The sequence below is a fragment of the Euprymna scolopes genome, chromosome 10 (assembly GCF_053919585.1).
Source record: "Euprymna scolopes isolate OS-2025 chromosome 10, ASM5391958v1, whole genome shotgun sequence".
Taxonomy (NCBI): Eukaryota; Metazoa; Mollusca; class Cephalopoda; order Sepiida; family Sepiolidae; genus Euprymna; species Euprymna scolopes.
In genome coordinates this window covers 101,543,132-101,566,904 of record NC_136491.1, presented here as the reverse complement: position 1 = coordinate 101,566,904, position 23,773 = coordinate 101,543,132, and the positions used below count along the sequence as shown (strand labels likewise).

General features: G+C 32.9%; 1 protein-coding gene across 2 annotated transcripts in view; it reads left to right on the top strand.

The window, feature by feature from the left end:
* The window catches only part of LOC145286181 (rab-like protein 3), a 41,682-nt gene extending 20,384 nt beyond the window's left edge, over positions 1–21,298 (top strand). The window contains exons 6-8 of one of the 2 annotated variants that reach the window (XR_013869118.1): positions 378–449; positions 1,953–2,120; positions 19,612–21,298. Coding sequence is in view for 1 of the 2 variants with exons in the window: in XM_080134970.1 (XP_079991096.1) it covers positions 378–449; positions 1,953–1,994; positions 19,612–19,671 (174 nt within the window). In the remaining variant the exon portion in view is untranslated. The remainder of the gene's footprint in view (positions 1–377; positions 450–1,952; positions 2,121–19,611) is intronic. The other variant, XM_080134970.1, reaches the window with a different exon arrangement.
* The last annotated feature ends 2,475 nt before the right edge of the window (positions 21,299–23,773 follow it).

The window sequence follows — 23,773 nt, the reverse complement described above, 5'->3', positions numbered from 1 at the left end:
CCTGATTCCGATACAATTACTGATTCTGATTCTTAATAAATCTCTAAATAGTCAACTATCTAGTTGTATTTTTTTCTACAATTTTCATAAAAACACACATGTTAAAGTGCAGATATTTTCCTAAACGTAAAGATACACTTATGGGGGACGATCTATCAATTTTAGCTTCACTCTTGGTTTAAAATCAATAAACATTTATTATTTTATCATTATTACCAGCAATGGAAGATTTTACTTTAAACAAAACAAAATAAAATAAAAAAGACAATTTAAAAGAAAACGGTACAAATTTTTCCGATATGGTACCCTCAAATATTCTGATTTTTTGTTCAATTCCTGATTCCGATTGTCCCAACACTATCTTCTTTTTTTTTCAGGATTGCAAACAGAAAAAATCTTTGGCTCCTGGCAGCACAAATGCTGTTAAAGTTGCCAAGTTCTTTGATAAGGTATGAAGACTTATTTATCTTTTCGGCCCAAAACAACAAAACTGAAGATAATCTCACTTCATTCGTTTAATCAGAGTAGACAAACAACAAAATAATTTTAGATTAGTGACCCACCACCACCACCACCACCTTCCCTGATTTCATTTAAACTTTGAATTTTCAATTTGTTTTATTTGAATAATTACACTATAACTTTGTTATCATTCATAGATGCATTTAATATTAATTAGATAAAAGTTTTCAATTGCTATTATTATTATATAAATGTATTTACTACTTTTGTTAATATTAGTAATCTACCAAATTTGTAATTATATATTTTTTTGGTTTATGAAGTTCAAAAGATTGACAACCGTGTGTCTAGTATATAAGTGCAATAAATATCTCTTTCTTCCTCGTTTCTGTCATTTTTTTTTCTTCCCCCTCTTCCTCTCTTTTCTTATCTTCTTTTTTCCTTTCCCTGTTCTTCCTCTCTCTCTATCTTTCATTCCTCTCTCTTTTTCTTTTCTTCTCCCTCTCCCCTTCCTATCTCTCTCTCTCCTCCCTCTCCCAATTTTTTCTTCTGTCTCTCTTTTCTCCTTCTATTTTCTCTCCACTTTTTCTCTTTCTCTTATCTTTCTCTTTCTCAAATGATTCTTACCAAGAAACCTTTTAACAATTATTGTTCATCATCTATAACATCATCCATTTTCAAGTAAATACATTTCTTGCTTCATAATAGTCATAAAGTGTGAAAAAGAGTAAAATTCACAGTTTTATAAATATAGTAGAAGATGCACCCGGCGTTGCCCAGTATTAAATGTAACGTTCAATTCCTTTTGAAAAAGTGAAGTAAAAAACAGAAAGAAGTTGAGAGATGCGCATGTGAGTATCATGTTTTTTTTTTTTCTAAAAAGTTCACTTCTTGTAAAAAAAAAAAAATACTCAAGCTGAGATCGAAACCAATACCTAAAGACAGCAAGTCAAGACGATAATCATTAGGCCGGCTTGACGCAATCTTTAAAAAGTGTTTTCAAACCTGCTTATTCTTAACATAAGTAATCTGTCATGTGAACGATTCATGCATGCACATTCGTGAAACAGCAAACAAATAAAAATCCGACAACCCCCATCCACGCACCAATTTTCCAATTTTGACCCCTTAGCAGCCCTTTTATCCGGATGAAAACAGATTAAAGTTTTCTACTTGTCTGAATACCCTATATACAAAATTCTGTAGATCAAAAATTTGTTGAGTATATAGGTTGAGAATTGTCCTCACACACACATTCTCATTTTTATAGATATATAGGTCAATAGTATACAGATAGATGTATAGACATGTCGGTTATACCTACTATCTGTATATGCATATGTTACACCCCCTCCCTCTCTCTCTCTCTCTCTCTCTCTCTCTCTCTCTCTCTCTCTTACCAAAGATGTCTGACTGAAATTTAAAATGAACTTCCTTATTTCTAAATCATTTTTATTTTTGTTTTGTTCTTTGCTATTTCTCTTTTCTAGGTGATTGAACGCCGCGTCTACAGCCAAGACTATGGTGGGCAGGTCAGTTGTAGCTGAAAATCTCTCGTATGGGTTATGGCTAATTGACTAACCTTGACGATGAGTTGCAGTAGAATTTTTGCCGCATAACTTCCTTCCTCGGCTTTTCATCTGCTGCTGCTGCTGCATGTAAGCACTCTTAACCAAGAACGTACGCTTTCGTTTTGTTGTAGTGTGTCTTTAATCGGCTGTCTTTTTACGTTGACTCCTCCGTGAAATTATTGGTTACTCTTAAGACTTTATTTAAAATAAGGCAATGTCAAAAGAAAGCTCAAGTCTGTCTATGATGGCTATACATAAAATGCTTCAATTTTTCGTTGACAACGACTTGTTAAAATAAACAAAATTAAAGAGAGTTCAGAAATTTTCTAGGTGAAGGAGTTGTTTTGTCTGTTAGAAGAAATTGAATAAACGTTTGTTTCAGCTGGCATTAGGAGTGGTAGTGTGTATGCGTTGTTGCTGTGTTTAGTAGTTTATGCATGTTACTTGTATCTGCCGAGATCCTTCAGCTGAATTTGAGATACATTTGTGAAAGAGCTCTAAACTGAATTTTGGATGTACTCAAGTATTTCAAATATGAAAGAAAAACCAGAAAAAAAGGAAGAAAACTGTGTGTTTGGGTTTTTATATTATGCGCACAATTTAGAGGTAAACATTTTTGTGCCTCTGATTGACTGAAAGAAGCTGCTGATTGGGGCATTGTTCAATCAATAGAAAACAACATTCACTACTGCTGCTATTTCCCTTAAACCTTGCTTTTTTTTGTGCTGAAAAAAAAAATCCAAGTAATACTTAGTGGATACTGTTTCAGCTTATTGAATCCGTTGAAATCTGATTAGATCTTTCCTTCTCCCCTAGTTGATAGTAAAATAGAAAGGCATGTTTATTTAATTATATAAATAAATGGGAGATGAGGAATGATTAGCATAATGGATACCAGCATGGACTATGGAATCATTTATGCCAAGTTTAAATCCTATTATGCACTAAAATCTTTGGCACAAAGATATGAATCCATAACTCCTCCTAACTGTAGGTAAAAAATAGCAACTTGTGTTCAATTAAGTGCACCCAACAAATAGATTTATAAGTTTTATTTGAGCATTAAGTAACTGACAAAGGATTGATATGCCATAAAACAGACCCCTACCCTCCCACCTGCCAATGTTTCAATCAAGATTGTATACAGTGTTAATTTATGGATTGTGCAATGAAATTGCTAGTAGCTAGAGAGGAGATAACCAGTTTATATGAAAGAAGTGCAAGACAATGTAGATGGTTGAGAACACTGCTACAAAGTATATCCGAATGACAAAGCTATTGAGGTTGTCAAGAAGCTTTGTTATCTTGGTGATACCATTGGAGCACAGGATGGAGCAGGTGCTAGTGTGATTGCAGTAAGTTCAGGGAGCTTCTGCCTTTAGTAACCTGCAGCATTACCATTGTCACCAAGAAGAAGCATGTGTCCAAAATGTGGTGACATATGGAAATGAAAACTGGCATGTAAGAGTTGAGGATATGCATTGCATGAAGAGAAAGGGTATGATGGCTGTGTAATGCAAGTCTTAAAACCAGGCTTAGTTCTGATAACCTTAGAGGAAGATTAAATTTGGATAGTATAGTGAACTGCGTACAGAACAGGAGACTTTGATGATATGGTCGCATTAAAAGAATGGATGAGAGTTCTTGCGTTAGATGTGGACCAGTTGAGATAGTAAGTCCAGTTCACAAGGAAAGGCCAAGGAAAACATGGGAAGAGGTGGTGAAAATGGAGTTCAAAGAAAGAGGAATAAATAAAGACCTGGCCAGAAATAGGTTATTATATATCATTTTTTATTTGAATTCTTTGAGACGAGTAATTTGTGTATTTATTTATTTATTTGCCGACTGTTATCCTTATCTTCATAGTTGTTGTTTCACCATATTTCAGCCAACTCATCCTCTGGCCTTCTTCAGGTGATTAACTATGACAAGATAGGAATGCTGTGTCTCGTAACTGTATCCCCAGTGCTTACTGCCTTCTATAGTTGTTGTCTTACGATGTATTTGGCCAATTAAACCTCTGGCTTGCTTTGGTGAAAATTGTCTGAAGATAGCGGTTTTAATCCTACTCAAAGCAAGCCAAAAACATGGTGAGACAACAACAACTGTGGAAGGCAGTAATTATTGGGAATGTAGTTATGAGACTTGGCATTCCCATCCCGTCATGGTTAATCACCTGAAGAAGGCCAGAGGATGTGTTGGCTGAAACATGGTGAAACAACAACTATGAAGAAGGGGATGCAAATAAATGGTTAGTTTGGAATTTAATTTTTTAACATCGGCCAGTGTATAAAACGGACACTAAGCAAAATCTGATGATAGACTATAAAGGGTATATATATTGCAGGGATGGAAGAAAGTCCAAAACTGCAAAAATAATACAGAGTGATGTCTTAACAAAATTGCCAACAATAGAATCATTAATAACATTCACAATTATTTCTGTAATTCAATCATGATTCATCCAAATAAACTTCATTCATTGCCTGACTTATTCACTAAATTTTAGTTATGAATATTCAGTGATATGCACGGGGACACTTTGATGATTGTCTCATCAATAGGGGATAGGAGCCTGAATGGACTTCACACATACTGAACCTTATTCTACTACCACCCCCAGGATTATCTCCAATCATCAAAAACAATGTCCAAACTATTCTTGAACATAAGCGGGTCATTGGAGCAGAAATCGGAACGGTGCCAAAAGATGAATGTGTTGGAGTTATTGACAATTTTGCATGTCGTATCCAGATGTGTTTATCATTGAACAAACGTAAAACAAAGACTTCATATTATTTGGATTGTTTGACTACCACTCTTATCTTGAATGTTATTTTCACAATGTTTCGGTTGATGCAATCTACGGTCTTCTTTAGGTGTATCTTGTTGAATTCAGAAATCTTTCTGTAAAACTTGAGAATCTGAATGGAATTTTGAATGGAACCCTTTATTTAATCCATGTACTTTATCCACTACTCCAGTTTTAAGTTACACTCTTCTGGAGGTTGAAGGTTCAATCCTCAGTGTGGGCAGGACTCAAAATACAATTGTGAATTACTTCAGGACATCTACCTAGTCATGGCTGACAGCAAGAACATGTTACCATTGTGGATTAAATAAAGGGTTCTGTTTAAAAGTCTGTATAAATTTCTGAGTTTGAAAGAAAAATTGACAAATTCGACAAAATAGATTCAAAGAAGGTTACATCGACCAAAATATTGTGAAAATAACACTCCAGATGAGAATGGTTAGTTCGAATTACCAGTCCTCATCTCAGAAAGTCAGAAATATAAAAACAAAGACTGTTGAACATTCAAGATTGAGACTTGGTGGACAGATCAGTCATAGACTGAACTTTATTTGTTGGATTGTAGTATTTTCTTAAGGATTTCAGGGATAGCATTTCTTTCTGTTGTCACCAATCATGTGAATATATAGCAGGAATTAGGACTCATCTGGACAGCAAAATTCTTTTTAATAAACCATTTTGTGCTGCTATTTCGACTAATACTTTGGCTAATTAATTCCTTTCAAACTAGCTGTGCTTACCACTAATCCTTGAGAATGTATAGTGACCATTTTTGTGACCTTTTTCCTAACTACTTAAAAAGTTTAAATTCTGTTATTTTTTTTTTCTTTTATTAAAATAATTAACAAGACCTGATGTCACTTGAGATTGAATGAGGACTACTACTTTTTCCATTTTCATTATGTTTAAAACACCATATTACTTTTTGTAATCCCCTCTGCCCCCGCTTTTTTGTTCCATAATATAGCCGAAAGAAACTGAAAATTTGGAACACTCTGAAATAGTGCCTTAGACATGTGATTTTAATTTTATTAAAATCAGATATTTTAATTTTTAAGCGAGTTCTGAAAAATGTTCAGCATTAAATAACAAATGAATATTATTTTATAGTATTTGTTTTATATAAAATAAAATTATAGTTTCATTAGTTAAATTATTTTACCATTTTTATTTTAGGGATGAAATTAATTTTCAATGGAAGCGTTCTTATAGATTGTTTTAATGAAGAATAAGGACCTTCCTATTGTCAGAATCTTCCAGGACATTTACGTAAAACACTGAAACGCGCCAAAATACATCATGTAAAAAAAAGAAAAAAACATTTATTTGCTATCATTGGCTTATTATATGAAAAAATTTAAATATTTATCTCGATTTGAGCAAAAAAAATTAATATTTTCCTGGTAACCATTTGTTATTCAAAATTCATAAACTTTTGTAACAAAAAAATAGAATGTTTTCATTTTTTTTTTCAATTTGAATCATCTTCGTAATAACAAATAATATATTTTTCATTGAAAAAATTGACCAGCATTTGCCCCCAAAAAAACCCCAACAAAATGGCAAACATTTTGTTTGGCACTTTCCTACATTTTACGTAAATTTCCCAGAAAATTCCATTGATAGGATGGTAGTACTTATTCTATACAAGTACGATAAGAAAACATTCAATCCAGGTGTATAAATAAATTGTTGATAATATAATTAGTGATAGATTGCTGTCCTGTTGCAGAAATGGTTTGGACTATTCTCAAAGTCTAAGCAAATTTTCTTTGTTTTTAAACTTTTAATGAGGCTTAACGATACAAAATTAAAACTTTCCTTAATCCATAACTTCAGTAGTGTAAGCTCTATTTTTACACAATTTGCCCCGCGCATTTAACATCTTCGATAGATTTTTTTCAAAATTAGATGTTTCATTCAATTTTCTAACATGATTGACATGGAGTTGCATTTAAACATTTTATTTTTATTGTTATACTTAAATCGTTTTTTATTTTTTAATTAAAAAGTGGTTCAAAAAGATGCAACCATTTGCAATAAAATAGCATTTATTATTGAAAGTAAACATTACAATTTTTTATTCTTGTTAAGATAGAGCTGACAGGTTAGATTTTTAAACATGTCATTGTAACCAAAAATAATATTGCTTAATTATCATGTCGAAAATAGTAATATATCCAAATATTACGAAATGTTATTGAGTAGAAAAACTGCTGTTGTTTTTTTAGTAAAAACTGCTGTTGTTTTTTTAGTTTTTTGCTATAAGTTACAGTTCGTCATCATTCAACGGTAGCCAACATTTTAGCCTTTGAGTTATGTCCCTTGTGTTTGAAATTTTACTATGTTAAAACATCTAAGAAAAAAAAATGCAATTTTCCCTCATTTTTCATAAAAATTACTTTCAACTATAAATAACTTTCTACTCGATGAATTTTCATAATATTTGAATATATTACTAACTATTATTTAGTAAGTAATATTATTTCTGCTTACAAGGACATATTTAAAAATCAATCTGTCGACTATCTTAATAAGCACCCAATTTTTTAATAACCTTGGTGATTGTCCAGAATTTCCCTTCTTTTAAAAACAAAAATACAGAAAAATTTGTACAATCTACATACCTGTGATGGAATGAAAGTGTCATATTCCAAAAATCATGCAAATTGATCAAGTATTTTTTTTTTTTCTAACTAAACAAATCAAATGTTATGAGGAAGCAAGGATGGAGTATCTCGTTTTGTCATCTTAAATAAACAAAGGAAAATAATTCAAATCAAACTTCTGAGATTGTTTTTCTTCATTTTCAGATTTGTAATGTCTATGATTTCCCATTAATAACTAAAAATTGTAAAAAATGATTTTCCATTTGAATAAAAAATGCTTGATTAATTGATGTGATTTTTGGAATATGATCTTATTGTTTCATGATGGATATGTACATCATAAAGATTTTTCTGTATTTTCGTTTTTTAATATTGGGAGAATTCTGGACTAATATTGGCTTCTCTTACAGACATATGTGGCATAACTTTTCTCCAGTATACCACCATTTTGTAAGCACAGCTCAAGAGTTTATAATGGACTTGATCTAAGCTCATTGGTACTAAATCACTGTAAATATTTGCATATTTAACTTTGTAATAACCTTCCAAACGTTTTCTCACAGTTAAAATCTTATGGTCGACCACTGCTACTGTCAATATAATTCTGCAAACTTCTCATATTCCTGAATTTATCCAGATGCTTTATTGTTAATCTGGTTGAAGCATTTCTTCCTGAAAAGTATTTCCAGTGGTATAGCAGAGGTGGAGGGCGGCACATGCCAGGGAGCAACATTTTGAGAGTGTAAAAAAATTTAAATAATAAAAAGCTTACAAGAAATCTGAAATTTTATACCAAAATGAGTTTTTATGGTCGTAATATGTTTTTTGCTTTATGCGTGTAATACTGTTTTTAAATGGATTTTAGATCCTTGATTGTATATCCATGAAAATAAATATTTTGAGGGCTTTCTGGAATTTTGAAAGTTAACGGATTCAGCGGCCAGGGAGGGGGAGGGCAAGTCTTACGTCTGCCCCCAGGTGGCAAAGATAGATGCTACACCAATGCAAACTTTTGAAAGTATAGTTGTTTAGTAACCAATTTCATCGCAAAATAAATTTTGTCTCTCAGAATTTATCTAGGGGATGCTTTATTATGAATCTGATTGAAACATTTTTTCCTGAAAAGTCCTTCTGAAAGTATAGTTAAATAAAGGTAATCAATTTCATCATGAAATAGACCTGTACAATCTTGATCCTCTGCCATGTATGTTACCCGTTCCATTTGACCTGGAAAACAGAAGCCTGTGTTCAGGAATAATGACGTAAATAAAATGGATGCATCTTTTTGGACTATCTTGCATAGTAACACAAACAAAATTGTTTTAATTGCTTGCTTTAAAAATATTTGTTGCATGTTTTTTTTTTGTTTGTTTATTTGTTGCCATAAATGTTGTTGCTGTGATTTTTTTTTTAGTTAACTTGTTTCATTGAAATGTTCCTGTTGATCAGCAGAATTTCATGTTTTTTTTTTTTTTGTTTTTTCAAAAGTAGATTTATGGAAGGAGTCAATATGTAATATATTCTGTTTATAATAGAACAAACACACAAAAATAGGGATGTTTTTTTTTTTTTTACATGGGGATAACCACTTATCAAGGCTGGAAGCCACTTGGGGATAGGGATTATTTTATGCACAATAATCAATGGGATAATATTGTAGTAATAAATGGTATTGGAGATTTGATAAAGTGTCTTACTTAAGGGGGCGATTAATCAGGAATTTGTTTATGTTGGACTTGAAGACATCCAAGTTGTAGCCAGGTGGGAAACAGGCAAACAGAAGAGAATTCCACAGGCGTGCACTTCTCAGAAAAAAGCTATGTTCATGGAATCTACGTTTTGATTTAGGCACAGATAAAGAGTGGGGGAAATTACTGACAGTGGTTTTAGCTAGACGGGTGTTTATCATGAAGGATTGGCGGGGGGGGGACCAGAGATTGGAGCTCGGACGAGCACCTTGCAACGTCTCTTCTGTGGGAGAGAGGTTGCAGAGAAGAGAAGAGAGCATCCCCCACTAAACCACGAAGTCTATTTTGCACTCTGTCAAGGCAGGATAGGCTTTTTTTTTAAGCTTCAGCCCAGATGTAGCAGCAGTACTCCATTTTTGGACATACTTGGCTTTTATAGAGATAGAGAATTGCATCAGTAGTGAGATATCTTCTGGAGCAGTAGAAGAATCCCACCATTTTCCCAGCGGCCCGGGCAACAGACTTGATATATGTGTTCCATTTAAGATCAGGAGTAAAGGTCAAACCCAGGAGCTTGTCAAAACATGAAGCCTCTCCAAGACGAGAGCCATCCATTTCAATTGATAATAGATGAGGAACAGAGCGTTGATGATGTAAAGTTAGGAGCTTGGTTTTAGATACATTAAAAGTAACCAGCCATATCTTCCCCCACTGAACCACGCTCTCAAGATCCGAGGAGAGGGAATCAGAGAGAGCTTTGTCATTTACGGCCTTTGATGTGTTGCCGTAGATGGTCATGTCATCAGCATAGATGTCAACGAATGATTTAAGTATGTGTTTTGGGAGATCATTGATGTAGATCAGGAAGAGAGTTGGGCCCAAGATGGACCCCTGGGGGACTCCAGCATTAATACTGATTGCTGCCCATCAACCACTACTCTTATGAACCTATCAGAGAGAAATGGTTTAATTATTGAGAAAACATTTCCTATTATACCGTAGCTGGAAATCTTGTGAAGTAGGCCCTTATGCCAAACCTTATCAAAGGCCTTTGATATGTCAAGAGCAATTGCCCAAGAAAGAAAGCCTTTTTCAAGAGATTCACTAATCATATGGGATATAACTGTTAGTACATCAGCTGTAGATCTAGCAGAACGGAAACCATATTGCATGTCACTAAGGAGGTTATTTCTGCTGAGGTGGTTGACTACTTCTTAATTTAATATGGATTCCAGTAACTTATTCATAACACACAAGAGACTTATTGGTCTGTATTGAGAGGGAGATGACTTATCACTTGAGTTCTTAAATTAGATGTTAAGTTAGAGTATCCCTTTATTTTGAACTCATCTAGAGTTCATCAGTTTCGCTTAGAAAGAGTAAGTCCGGTTTCGTCTCCTGTAATTGGGTTTCAACCTCTGGAAGGTTGGAACGTAGACCCTGATGTTGGAGAAGGAGACATGGTAGTAGGGGTCTATGTTGGAGGATGGGGTTCTAGGTTTATACATGTTTTTGTTTTTTTTAGATATTTCATGTTGAGTTTTTGGGGTTTGTGGAACAGGTCGACAGACTTGGTTAGAGTAGGACAGAGAGGGAAAGTAAGAGAGAAAGAGAGGAAAAATTTTTTTTTTTTTTTGTAGCATATGATAAGGTAAAGTCGTAACAATTACCCACTAGTATGGCATTGAGAGGCCCCACCAGAAACTACTGCATGGTCTAGAATCCATTCACCAAATGGCAATACAGCAGCCCCAGTACTTTGCACTTGCTGATAGGACAGCCTCCTTAGTGATTAACCAAGTTTCGGGTCCCTGACTATCAGGCGGTTAACGTCAGCCCAGATGAAACGTTTACCTCCAGCACCCTTACTAGTGACTTGGTCACAAAGATAGACATAGAAACAGAAAAATTTCTGACATCTCAGGCTACTGTTCACGAAGTATTACCGACCTGGAAAGCAGTTTTTTCTTCACCCTTTGTCAGAAAAATCACTCATTTCATTGGAAATGAGGACTGAGGGACAAAAAAGGAGAAGCGAGAGTTACTGGAGCTGCCGATAACATAATCACAGTGTATTATCTACTCTACATTTGAAAAGAAAAAAAAATGTAAGGACTTATTAATATCTACTTAATATAAGTCCGTTACTCCGTTCCCAATTTAGGAGAATATTTGAAAATAATCTTCCCCCCCCCCATAATGTGTGAATTTTATTTATTTATTTATTTATTTTTTTTTTTGGCTTTATCTAACCTCGATAGAGAATGATTTGAGCATTCAAGCTTTACCTTTATAAGATACCGTAATGGAACTTTCAATTTGTGAGGTCGGGGTTTTTTTTGGGGGGGGGGTGTATTAATTTAGTTTGGAAGAACCCATTTAAAAGCGGGTTAAGAGTAGAAAAATTTGGCTTAGGTACTAAGTTTAGACTGGTTAAGAAATAATGCATACTGCTGAGAAAAAGCATTTTTCAGTGTTTAGTTAATAGTGCAGATATAATTTGGAGAAAAAACCAGCAGAAAAAAGAGCAAAAGAAAGATAAGTGCAGTTGAAATGTTCAAAAATTTAATCAAACCTGGAAAAAAAAAAAATGAATAGAAAATAATGTCTGCAATACATAAGTTTTTGCGATATCAAGACAGGTGGATTTCAAAATTATAGATAGAAAATGGCATAACTTAGCTTTTGGAAGAGTTTGATCGTGCGGTCTCGAGTTCATATCAAGGAAGAGGGAAGAACTAGTGGTCCTAACTGGTTTGTGCCGGGTACTTACAGGGAAGTGTTGGGGGTAGGGAGTGGCATCTTGGGTGCTGTATTTTTATTTATTTATTTACTTAAATGCAATAGGGAAACAAAAATTTAAAAACTAAGTATCTGAAAATAAAATTCTGACACAGATAATTTTAGAATTACTGAATTTAACCCAAAATGTTTAAGTGGAATTCAATCATCACAACGAATAAAGTTAGAAAGAAATTGTAAAAAATAAAAAAAATAAAGATTTTAGCCCAGAATTCTCCTTAAACTGTGTCCATCGCTTTATTGCAGATTACAAAATAATCAATATTTCAGTAAATATAAGTTATAAAAAGCTGAAAATTACACCATCCAAGGACTGTATTAAGGTGAGATAAATCCTAAAATTTCATCAAAATTCATGTTATATTTAAAAAATTATGTTATTTTTTTAATATTCAAGGAATTTTCACCGTCCATCGCTTTATTGCAAGTCTTCTAAGATAATGTTTTAGCTCAATAAAACAATACCAAAGCATCATAAATTTATATTGAACACATTTTCTGGGGAAAATTAACAAAAACAAAGGCACATCCCGAGGGCTAAGTGACAAACAAACGAATTATTTGTCCACATATCCCCCATGTTTTGAAATTACATTAAACAACCTTTTGTCCACCGAGGAGGTCAATTGTTTGATCTGAGATGGAGTAATGGTTCTGGCAACGTCGACTATTTTGTTCCAAAGGGCATCCTTCGAAGAAAACTGCTCTCCTCCCTCATAAACTCCTCGTTTCAATACTGACCATAGGTGTTCGATGGGGTTAAGGTCCGGAGAACACGGTGGCCAGGACATGAGGGTTTCTCCAACAAAGCCCTGAGATCCAAGGAAGGATGTAGTTGCTCTAGCAGCATGAGATATGGCATTGTCATGCATAAAAATAATCTTAAAACGACGTGACAAGGGAAGATCATCTAGCCATGGTAACAAATTCTCATTTAGAAAGGCAGTGTAGGCATTGCTGGTGAGCTTGACACCTTCTGGCACTCGAAATGGTCCACATAGCTTATCCCTAATAATTCCCGCCCAAAACATTATGCCTCCACCTCCCTGTTGATGACGAAATCTCTAAGGCATTGGAGTTCCATTTGGATTCCAAACTTTGGCCCATCCGTCCGGTCCATCAAGGGTAGCACGAGCCTCATCTGTAAACAGAACATTTTGGCAATCCATTTTCATATATTTTTGTGCCCAAGCCAATCGTTTTTCTTTGTGGGTTTGGCTCAATGGAGGCCTTGGAATAGGATTGATGTTCCTTGCCATTTCATTCAGTACATTGCATCGGGCTTGTCTGGACCTTGGTATGACTCCAGCCCTAGCAAAAATTGTTGCACTGGTGCTGTTTGGGTTGCGCACAATCTCTCTACAAATTTTTCGAAGATCCCGATCAGAAAGGTTCCTCCTTGTGCCCTTATCTTTCCTGGACTTGATGTTGGGGTTCTTGACGAATGTAGCTAAAGTTCGGGGATCCCTTTTTAGTTCTGTGGCTAAATTTATGATCGAGAGTCCTTCTGCTAGTCCTGCAATAATCCTCTGCTTCTCGGTAGCTGTTAAACGTCCTTTTTTTTTTTTGCATTTTATGAGACCTGCAATAAAGCGATGGACGGTGAAAATTCCTTGAATATTAAAAAAATAACATAACTTTTTAAATATAACATGAATTTTGATGAAATTTTAGGATTTATCTCACCTTAATACAGTCCTTGGATGGTGTAATTTTCAGCTTTTTATAACTTATATTTACTGAAATATTGATTATTTAGTAATCTGCAATAAAGCGATGGACACAGTTTATATTAAAAACCAAAAATAAATAAAAATCTGTATGATGTACATGCCTATGTTGAAACAAAAATATCATATTCCAAAAATCATGTAAATTGATCAAGTAGTATTATTTTTAAATAAAAAAAAAATTGAGTAACCTAGGAGTCTATCGTGCCATTTTGAAAAAAATTTCAACAAACAAATGGAGATAACTCAATGATAATTTAAACTTGCAGGATTTTATTGCAATACCTGTGAATTTCCATTAACCTCTTAAAAATGATTTTCTGATAAGTCTTAATTCTTAATAATATATAAGTATGTTTATTTAGTCCTTTAATGTCTGTGTATGTGATAGCATTAGTTAGAACACATTCTTTTCAATCCTGTTGCGATATAGTTTTTTATGTTAATTCGCATGTCCTATTAGATCAAGAACTTTTCTTTAGACTTTACAGAAATATTTTTAAAAATAATCAAAAACGTATTGCTTTTTTTTATTTTCAGTCACATCTTTGGAAAAAAGTAAATAACCAGAAATAAGAGAAAAATAATAAAACTAGAAATTACAACATGAAATATCTCCAGAAAAAAAACACGAATAAACCTAGAACCCCATCCTCCAACATTTGGACAGGATCTGCTAAAAACAGCCTATCCTGCCTTGACAGAGTACAAAATAGACTTCTTAGCTTAGTGGGGGGGGGGGTCCTTTTCTCTTCCCTGCAACCTCTCTCCCAAAAAAGACGTTGCGAGCCTGTCTTTGTTTTATCGTTATTTCCATGGCAGGTGCTCGTTTGAGCTCCAATCTCTGGTCCCCCTTGCCAATCTTTCACGAAAAACACCTGTCTAGCTTAAACCACTGTCAATAATTTTCCCCACTCTTTATCTGTTCCTAAATCAAAACGTAGATTCCATGAACAAAGCTTCTTTCTTAGAAGTGCACCCCTGTGGAACTCTCTGCCGTTTGCCTGTTTCCCACCTGACTACAACTTGGATGTCTTCAAGTCTAACATAAACAAGTTCCTGATAAACCACCCCCTTAAGTAAGCTCTTTGTCAAATCTCCATTACTAACGATTACTATGATATTGTCCCATTGATTACTGTACACGCAATAACCCTTATCCCCAAGTGGCTTCTGGGCCTTGATAAGTGGTGACTACCATGTAAAAAAAAAAAAAAAATTAGATTCAACCACAGTTTTCACAGCTATAGGAATAAATCAAGCTTAAATAAAATAAAGATATTTGTCAAAATCTTAAAATTATAACAAAAATATTACGTTATATGAATCATCATTTTTGTTCATTTATTTAAACACAAAAGTCTCCTAATCTGAACGCTGTGGGTTCGATTCCTGTACAAGTAGTATATTTTTATTTTTTCACCAATCAAACCTAAAATTTAAATTTAATATTTTATAGATTAAGTCAAGGCCAAAAGTAAAAGTATTTTGTAAAGAGTTATATAATTTCTTCAAATCTTAGACATCTTCCATTATATTTTTTAATATTTAAACAAGCCAGCCCACAAAATGTATGCATCAATGTCACAGGTCATAAACGGAAAGGGAGATAATCTAATGTAAGATTAAAGTTTTTATCTCCCTTTGTTGATATTGTCTAATCAACTAAAATTAAACGTTATTGGTATTTGTCAAAAATTAACGCTATATTAAAAACAAAACTATTTAAAAATCTGTATGATGTGCAGACCGGAAAAGAAAACCAATCTGTTTTACCCACCTTCCTCTCTTCAACTCCCCGCCTGTTTGTGTTTATCAACTTTAAATTTCACATAAACATTCTGATAAATTTTAATGTAAGTTTGTATTTTTTTAGCATGTAATTTTTTCAATAATTATAAATTGCTTTCTTAACTAATTGCAATTCTGTATTAATATTAATAATTAATGATGCTAACTTTTTTTTTAATGAATAAATTGTCAGTAGTATAATTAATGAATTTAATTAACTTTTATGCATTCTTAAGTGGAGGGAGGAGGTCTGCGACTCCAAAAAAAAAAAGTCGCTTGGTATGCTGGAATAATGTTAAATAAAGAAATAAATTATGTCTAATTTGTTCTTCCATACATATTTGAATTTTGCCGCCATAATTTTTTGGGCACAATAAACAAGTCTTGTTCCTACCAGTGTCACATTTTTGGATAATTATTACTATTTTTTAGCAAAAATTAAGTACATTTATTGTATTAATTATCTTAAGACTTTAACTTAATACGTAACTTGAAAATAATTCCAAAAAACTTATATTTTTCTTACCAGAAAAATGTAAACACAATCTTTGTCATAATGAATTTTTGAATGAAATGTAGGGATTTTTAAGTTTGAGGTAAAATTATTCCATGTATGTTTTATTTCACACATTTTTTTTTTTTCTTGGAGAAATTTACTTTAAACTATATTCTTTCAAACACAATAAAAAAGTAATCAAAAATTAAAAAAATTATGATGATTAGCCGGCATTCAAAACCATGTCCCTTACTGAATCAGCCATTAAATTGCCTGTACCTAATTTTCTTTGTTTCATAAAACAAAATTAAACAAAGGATATTTCAATGAAGAATGTATAAAAAAAATGTTTCAACATTTAAATAAATTATTTTTATTGATATTTTCATGATTTATGGTAATTTTTTTTAATAATTCGAATTCGTTTGAATTAAATTAATTTTATTACTTAACCTCATAATACAAACTTTTTTTTTTTACTTTTCTTTCAAGTTAAACATAAACATTAGTATATTTGAAATTATTTTTTTCCTTAAAAAAAATATCAGCAATATATCTCCACATGGGTAACACCAGGTGAATATTATTAGTTTTAAGTAAATAATATATTGATCTCTCTATATATAAAGTTGAATTTTAGAATACATATTCTAGGCAACATGGTAAGTAATATGGGCACATTATTTTATTTTTGTAAATGCTAATATTTAACGGATTTAGAGAGAGAGAGAGAGAGAGAGAGGCTTTATGAAATTTGGAACATATATATATATATATTAATTATTAATTAATAGAGATTATTTAATGCAAAAATGAGCACAAATTTAACCATATTCAACCAACAATTTGCATAAAGCTTTAATTCTAAATCAATGGGCTAGAACTTGTGCCCATTTTTAAAAGTCTAGTGTGTGTGTGTGTGTGTGTATATATATATATATATATATATATATATATATATATATATATATGAGGAGTGTTTCAAAAGTAATGCCTCCTATTTTTTATTCCGTCTGAATGGATCATAGGGGATTGCAAAAAGTTTCATCTCTCTATTACAGAGATTGACGGTGTAAGACTCTAAGAAAGCAACCCCTATCGTGGAGGTGCATTAGAAGCAGAAAGCACCATTTTAATTCCAGGCAAAAGTGCATTGCGAATGGTGGTGATTATGTAGAAAAATAAATTCTGGAGCACAAAAGGTTGCTCATTTTAATGGTATCACTTCCATGCTCATTTTAATGGTATCACTTCCATGCTCATTTTAATGGTATCACTTCCATACTCATTTTAATAGTATCACTTCCATGCTCATTTTAATGGTATCACTTCCATGCTCATTTCAATGGTATCACTTCCATGCCCGTTTTAATGGTATCACTTCCATGCCCGTTTTAATGGTATCACTTCCATGGTCGTTTTAATGGTATCACTTCCATGGTCGTTTTAATGGTATCACTTCCATGGTCGTTTTAACGGTATCACTTCCATGCTCATTTTAACGGTATCACTTCCATGCTCATTTTAACGGTATCACTTCCATGCTCATTTTAATGGTTTCACTTCCATGGTCATTTTAATGGTATCACTTCCATACTCATTTTAATGGTATTACTTCCATACTCTTCAACTTTTTGAGTTAAAGAAAAATGGGAGGTTTTACTTTTAGAACAACTCTCGTATATATATTTATAATTAATATTTACTTTAGTAATATTTGCAAACAACTTACTGTGATAAAAATATATTTATGACAATATTGCCAGCATGAATTTCATGAGATTAAAACGTCCACATTTAATAAAGAGGTCTTACCTCAAAATATATTATGAAAATCAGTTACACATATTAGATCACTTTTGTACAAGTTGTGATTATATAAAGTAAAATTTACTAAAAAAAACAAACTTTCTCTCAATGTAGATATATTTCAACCTGCCCTAACTCGTTTATGGTGGAACGATAAAATTGTCACCTTAAAGAAAACAACACTACTCATTTATTTTAAAACTGTTATTGAAAAAATCAATTCTAGTAATATGATTTTATAGTAGAGCTGACATCTATTCAATGTAGCCGCCTTCAGCCTCGATACGAGTCCAGAACTGAGAGCATGCCTTTTCTACAAGTGCCGGCAGGAGCTTGGCAAATACTCGGCAGATGGTGGCGATCAGGCTGGCTTTGGTGTTGTTGTAGGTCATGTTAGTGATATTCTTGACGTCTGACCAAACAAAGTAGTCCAGCAGGTTTAGGTCAAGGAGGAGGAGGGGGCCAGTAAGAGAAGGGTACAAAGTTGTAGCACTCCTTCTGAAGCCCAGCCTGGGTTTCTTTTAACTTGTGGGCCGGCGCCGAGTCCTGCTACCACACCTAGGGTTTGCCAGCAGCACCTGATTGCACCAGGAGATCACCACACTCTTCAGCACATCAAGCAGACATCGAAGATGTGAGGTGGCATGATGTGGCCCTCACTTGAAACTACACCAAAGGCTATAACCAAGCTTTGTTTTCATCACCCTAGGCATGTCTCTGTTATTTGTGGCAATCTAGCGATGCATTTTTAGGGTATTGGCAATGGTACTGTTGTCATAACTTAGATCGGTAGAGAGCATGAGTTGTACAGTGACACATCTTTGATCTCACTTGTTGAACATTGTGTCACTTTCAGATGTGATAGCAGACTCCTATTGCTCTTGGGAGTTGTACACAACTGGCCAACTAGTATATGGTCCGCAACAAAAAAAGAAAACCGGTTTTCATCAAACAGAAATGGAATCATGTCGTCTTTTCTAGAGCGACAATTTTATCGTTCTGCCCTACTTATGACATGTTTGCATTTTATTCCCTTAGTAATGAAATAAACATTTTTTTTAGCTTATTTGCCATAAATATATTTTTATAATGCAAAGAAGTAGATAGATATGCACATAGGATAGATAAAAATATTTTAAAATTTATATCGTTATTAAAATTTAGTAAAATTTTACTTAACAAAAGTTATTTGATTTTAATATAGGGCTTTGTATGCAATTCTATCTGCACACAAAGAGATATTGTGTAGATTGTTAAATGTTTACTTTTCTGTCATAAATTTTAGAATTTGAACTTGAATTTGAAAAAAAAAAAAAAGAACCGAATCTAATAGTTCTGTGCGAATTGTTTCATTTCTTAACTTGAAATGCATTATTTAGTTTATTCAGACAACTGTTCTCTTTCCTACAACGTTTCAGCTGATGTAACCTCCAACTTTTTTCATGTGTATCTTGTTGAACTAAGGAACCTTTCTATCACATTCGGAAATCTTTCTGGAATTTCGAACAGAACCCTATATTTAATGCAAGGGGATAGAATGCTCTCATTTCACTAGCTATGACCATATAGAAGTCTTAAATAATTCACATTTGTATCATCTAGAAATTAATTTAACTTAGTGCTTTATTTGTTACGTCATGGGTCCTTGCAGAAATTCCTGAATTTGACAAGATGCACCTGAAGAAGGTCAGAGTTTACATCAGCCGAAATGTTGTGAGAATGAGATGAATCCAACAATAGTCAAGATGAGAACAGTAGTCCAAATAAAAAAAAATATGAATCCTCATCTAAAAAATTATGACGGACCTAATCTGAAATGTCTTGTTTTCTTCTTTTTTTAGGCTCACTCTCCGACTCTTCAAAGCCAAATGCGTTACACGAAAAACTCTCACTGTGACTGATACTCTCTCTGGTTCCTTTTTTAAAATGCTTCTTTTTTTTTTTTTTTTTTTTTTTTTGTGAGGAATTTTCATGCATTATTGGAAGCCAGTTCTTCAGCAGATAAAATTGTCAGTTTCACTTCTCCAGTCTGGCAAAATGAAGAACCGCCAAGAATATACTGTGGGCATTAATCAGTTTTGGGGAATGTTTGTCTTTGATTCAAATTCTTTGCTTTCCATATTCTTTTATTTTTTTCAATGCTTCTTGACATTCACCGAAATTTTGAAAAATAACTTTTCAAGTTTGTAACTGCAGACACGTTCTTTGTATTAAATTTGAGTGAAAAAAAAAAAAATGGTATAGAGTTTAATACAATATGAGAACCATTAATTATAGAGAGTAGATGAGAATAATACCATTACATATATATCTATATTAAATGAGTTCAAATGTATTGAACTAAAAAAACAATATTTTTGCAAACGTATACAATACACATGTAGAAGTATCATAAAATATACATAATTAGATAAGTTCAATTGTATTCAACAACAACAAAAAACAATATTTTATTAAGTGTTCAATAGGCATGTAGAACTATTATAAATGAAATTATATAAACATTAGAAAACAACTATGCAGATTAATCAACATTTCAATAATGTTAATTGTCTTAAGGTTTTTTTTTATGTTTATATAATTTCACTTGTAAATAGCTCTACATGTGCATTGAGCAGTTTTACAAAAATATTATTTTTTTTAGTTCAATACATTAAAATTTATTCAATTAAATTATATATAACAGTGAGTTATAATCCCATGACCGAAAATACAAAATTTGTCCACAATCGTGACTTTGTTTATTTTTTTAAATTATTTTTTAAAGTTTTTATTTTAACATTATTTTACTTATAAGCGAATGCCTATATTTTATTTTGTAAATGTTTTGTTGTACTGATGGGAGATGGTATCCATTATTCCATCAGAAGAGGAAAATAGATATTACACATTCGAACAAACAGACAAAACAAAAACGCTGGAGTAAATTCAAAGTAAGGAAGACAGAAATCTGGAAAACTTGAAAAAACTTACTAGAAGGTGATATCCATAGAAAAGACTTCCCTTTCCTAAGATATTGATTAAATAAAAGATTGTGTTAAGTGGACATCTTTAGTTTTGTGTAAGTCACTTATGAAAAAAATATAGGCATTCACCTCTAAAATAATTTAAAAATGAAAATGTTTTCAAATAATTAAGAAAAAAAAATAAACGAAAGCCATAATTGACAACTGAATATGTTTTTGCTCATGGATTTGTAACTCGCCACTGTGGTGGGTACAGGCAGATATTATTTAAATAAAATTGTAAAACCACTTATTTGTTTTCACTTAAACTCAAACTTGGAAGAATATTTTTCTTATATTTAGCTGTGATATGTAAAGAAGCCCTTTCATTTTTTCCTTCTTTGAACCCTGCTGGGCAGGCAAACCAAGGATTTCATCCAGGTCATCTCTTCCATTGTCTCGCATCTTTCTTCTATTTTAAAGAAGGGAAGGGGGGTGGGTTGTCATCTGCATTTTTGTACATAATTTGGGAAACTTTTGTTATCTGTTGGGACCAAATAAATTATTCTTAATAAAAAAAGAATCTGTTTGATTTTTGTTTTAATTTTTCATTTATTTTTATTTTTTGCTGTTTTATTAATTCTACTAGCAAAAATATACTCTCTGAAGTTGCATATTTTTACTTGACCAAAGAACAGATACTACACTACCTTCTGCAAGAAGGAGGTAATGCTTGGGAAAATGGTATGATGAACAAACATATTCCTCTCTGACCTCTCTCAAAGGCGGAGTAGTGTCGTGGAGGAAGGATATGACAGATAAACATACTACACTAACCCCTACCCCAAGAGGAAGAAGTATTGCCTGTGAAGATAGTGTGACAAACAAACATATACTACACAGCCGCCCCCCCACACACACACCAAAAAAAATAGTAGTAGTGCCTGGAAGGATGATATTACGAAGAAATATATACTACACTGCCCCAGTTCACATACACTCAAAAGGAGGAGGTAATGCCTGGGAAATTGATAATAGAAGAGATGCTACATTAACTCCATCCTCCTCCAAAAAGGAGGAGATAATCCTTGTGAAGATTGTATCATGACAATAGAACAGATACTACACCACTACCTAATCTCTGAATTAAGCATTGAAAGATAGTAATTGTATAGTTACGGTTTCAGACAGACAGATATCGAATTAAAAGATTTGTTTATCAAAGAGTAGACAAATTTCAACAGCTACCCCCACTAGAAGGCAAGATTTTTACATTACTGGCATAAATAAACTTGTTTTGCGTTGGCAAAAGTGTGTTGATTATGATGGTGCTTATTTTGATCAGTAAATTTTTGTTTGAGCCGAGATATGTTCATTTGAATTTAAAAGGTAAAAACCGCAATAACTTTCTTGTCAACCTCATAGTTTAACAATTAAGTGAAATTTCTTCTTAAGATCCCTTAACCTTCAGCTCATTCAAGACATTTTCTAGAATCATGTAATTGATTTTGATCAAAACTGGAATTAGCTTTCTAGACATGGTTTAGTATCATTATATATTGATTTTAATCTTTGTGAGGAGATATAAATTAGTGCAAAACTGTTCTGAGATGGATGTTTTTCTAGTGTGTGTATGTATATATATATATATATATATATATATATATATATATATATATATACATATATATGTTTTTGGTCCCCCGACAAAAGGAGGGTGGATCTGTAAATTCACCCTTGTTTGTTTGTCTGTCCACACTTTTCTTAATAACTACACCTTGGAATTTTTTAAAATTTTGCACAAACATTAAACGTGATATGAGTAAAAAAGTAGCAGAACGGATTTTCTGGGAAAACTCCGGTTGCCCCCCCCCCTCCTAATGGTGCATTTTGAGTTAAAATGGCTAAAATTGACTCTTGTGCTTATTAAAAAAAATTGATGCCTTGGATTTTTATAAAACTTTCTGAAAAGTTGTAAGTTAAAAAAAATATTATTTTTTAGTTCAATGCATTAAAATTTATTCAATTAAATTATATATAACAGTGAGTTATATTCCCATGACCGAAAATACAAAATTTGTCCACAATCGTGACTTTGTTTATTTTTTAAAATTATTTTTTAAAGTTTTTATTTTAACATTATTTTACTTATAAGCGAATGCCTATATTTTATTTTGTAAATGTTTTGTTGTACTGATGGGAGATGGTATCCATTATTCCATCAGCAGAGGAAAATAGATATTATTACACATTCGAACAAACAGACAAAACAAAAGCGCTGGAGTAAATTCAAAGTAAGGAAGACAGAAATCCGGAAAACTTGAAAAAACTTACTAAAAGGTGATATCCATAGAAAAGACTTCCCTTTCCTAAGATATATTTGATAAAATAAAAGATTGTGTTAAGTGGACATCTTTAGTTTCGTGTCAGTCACTTATGAAACTTGTTAATTTTGTTTGTTTATACTTCGCGATAACTCTTGGGTGTGTCTAAGGAGCTATTTTAGGGTTAATAAAAACACTCCATTTTTGGGACTATTTTACCATATTTGTCTAAAAGATTTTGTGTATGTTTAGCAGTTTTGCATGGTGCTGAACTCAAATTTAAATATGTTAAGGCCTTGAAGATTTTTGGGGGTTATTGGGGAGGGGGGTTGATGGACTTAGTCCTTTTTTTTTCTCTTTTGCATAGTGCAGAACGCCAATTTACATATATTAAGGCCTAAAAACTGCACTGTTTGTTCATTTTCACCAGGATTTGACATCCCCTGGGGACTTTTGGGCTGGGGGGGGGCAATGCTGAACTTAGTCATTTTTATTTTATGCCTCGTTCACTGTGCACTTATGGGGGACCAATCCTTTATCCGCAGAGTTTCGAAGAAATACTTTCCTTCTCATCAGAGGGTAGAATTTAGCAAAATGCGGGATCGGATTTTGCTTGCAAAAGTATTAAATGAAACTACAAGTAAGTAATAGATTTTACTTGATAACAAAAAAGTGAAGCAGAGGGAATAGGGGAATAAAAAAAATGATTTCACGTGAATCGATAATCTGGTGAA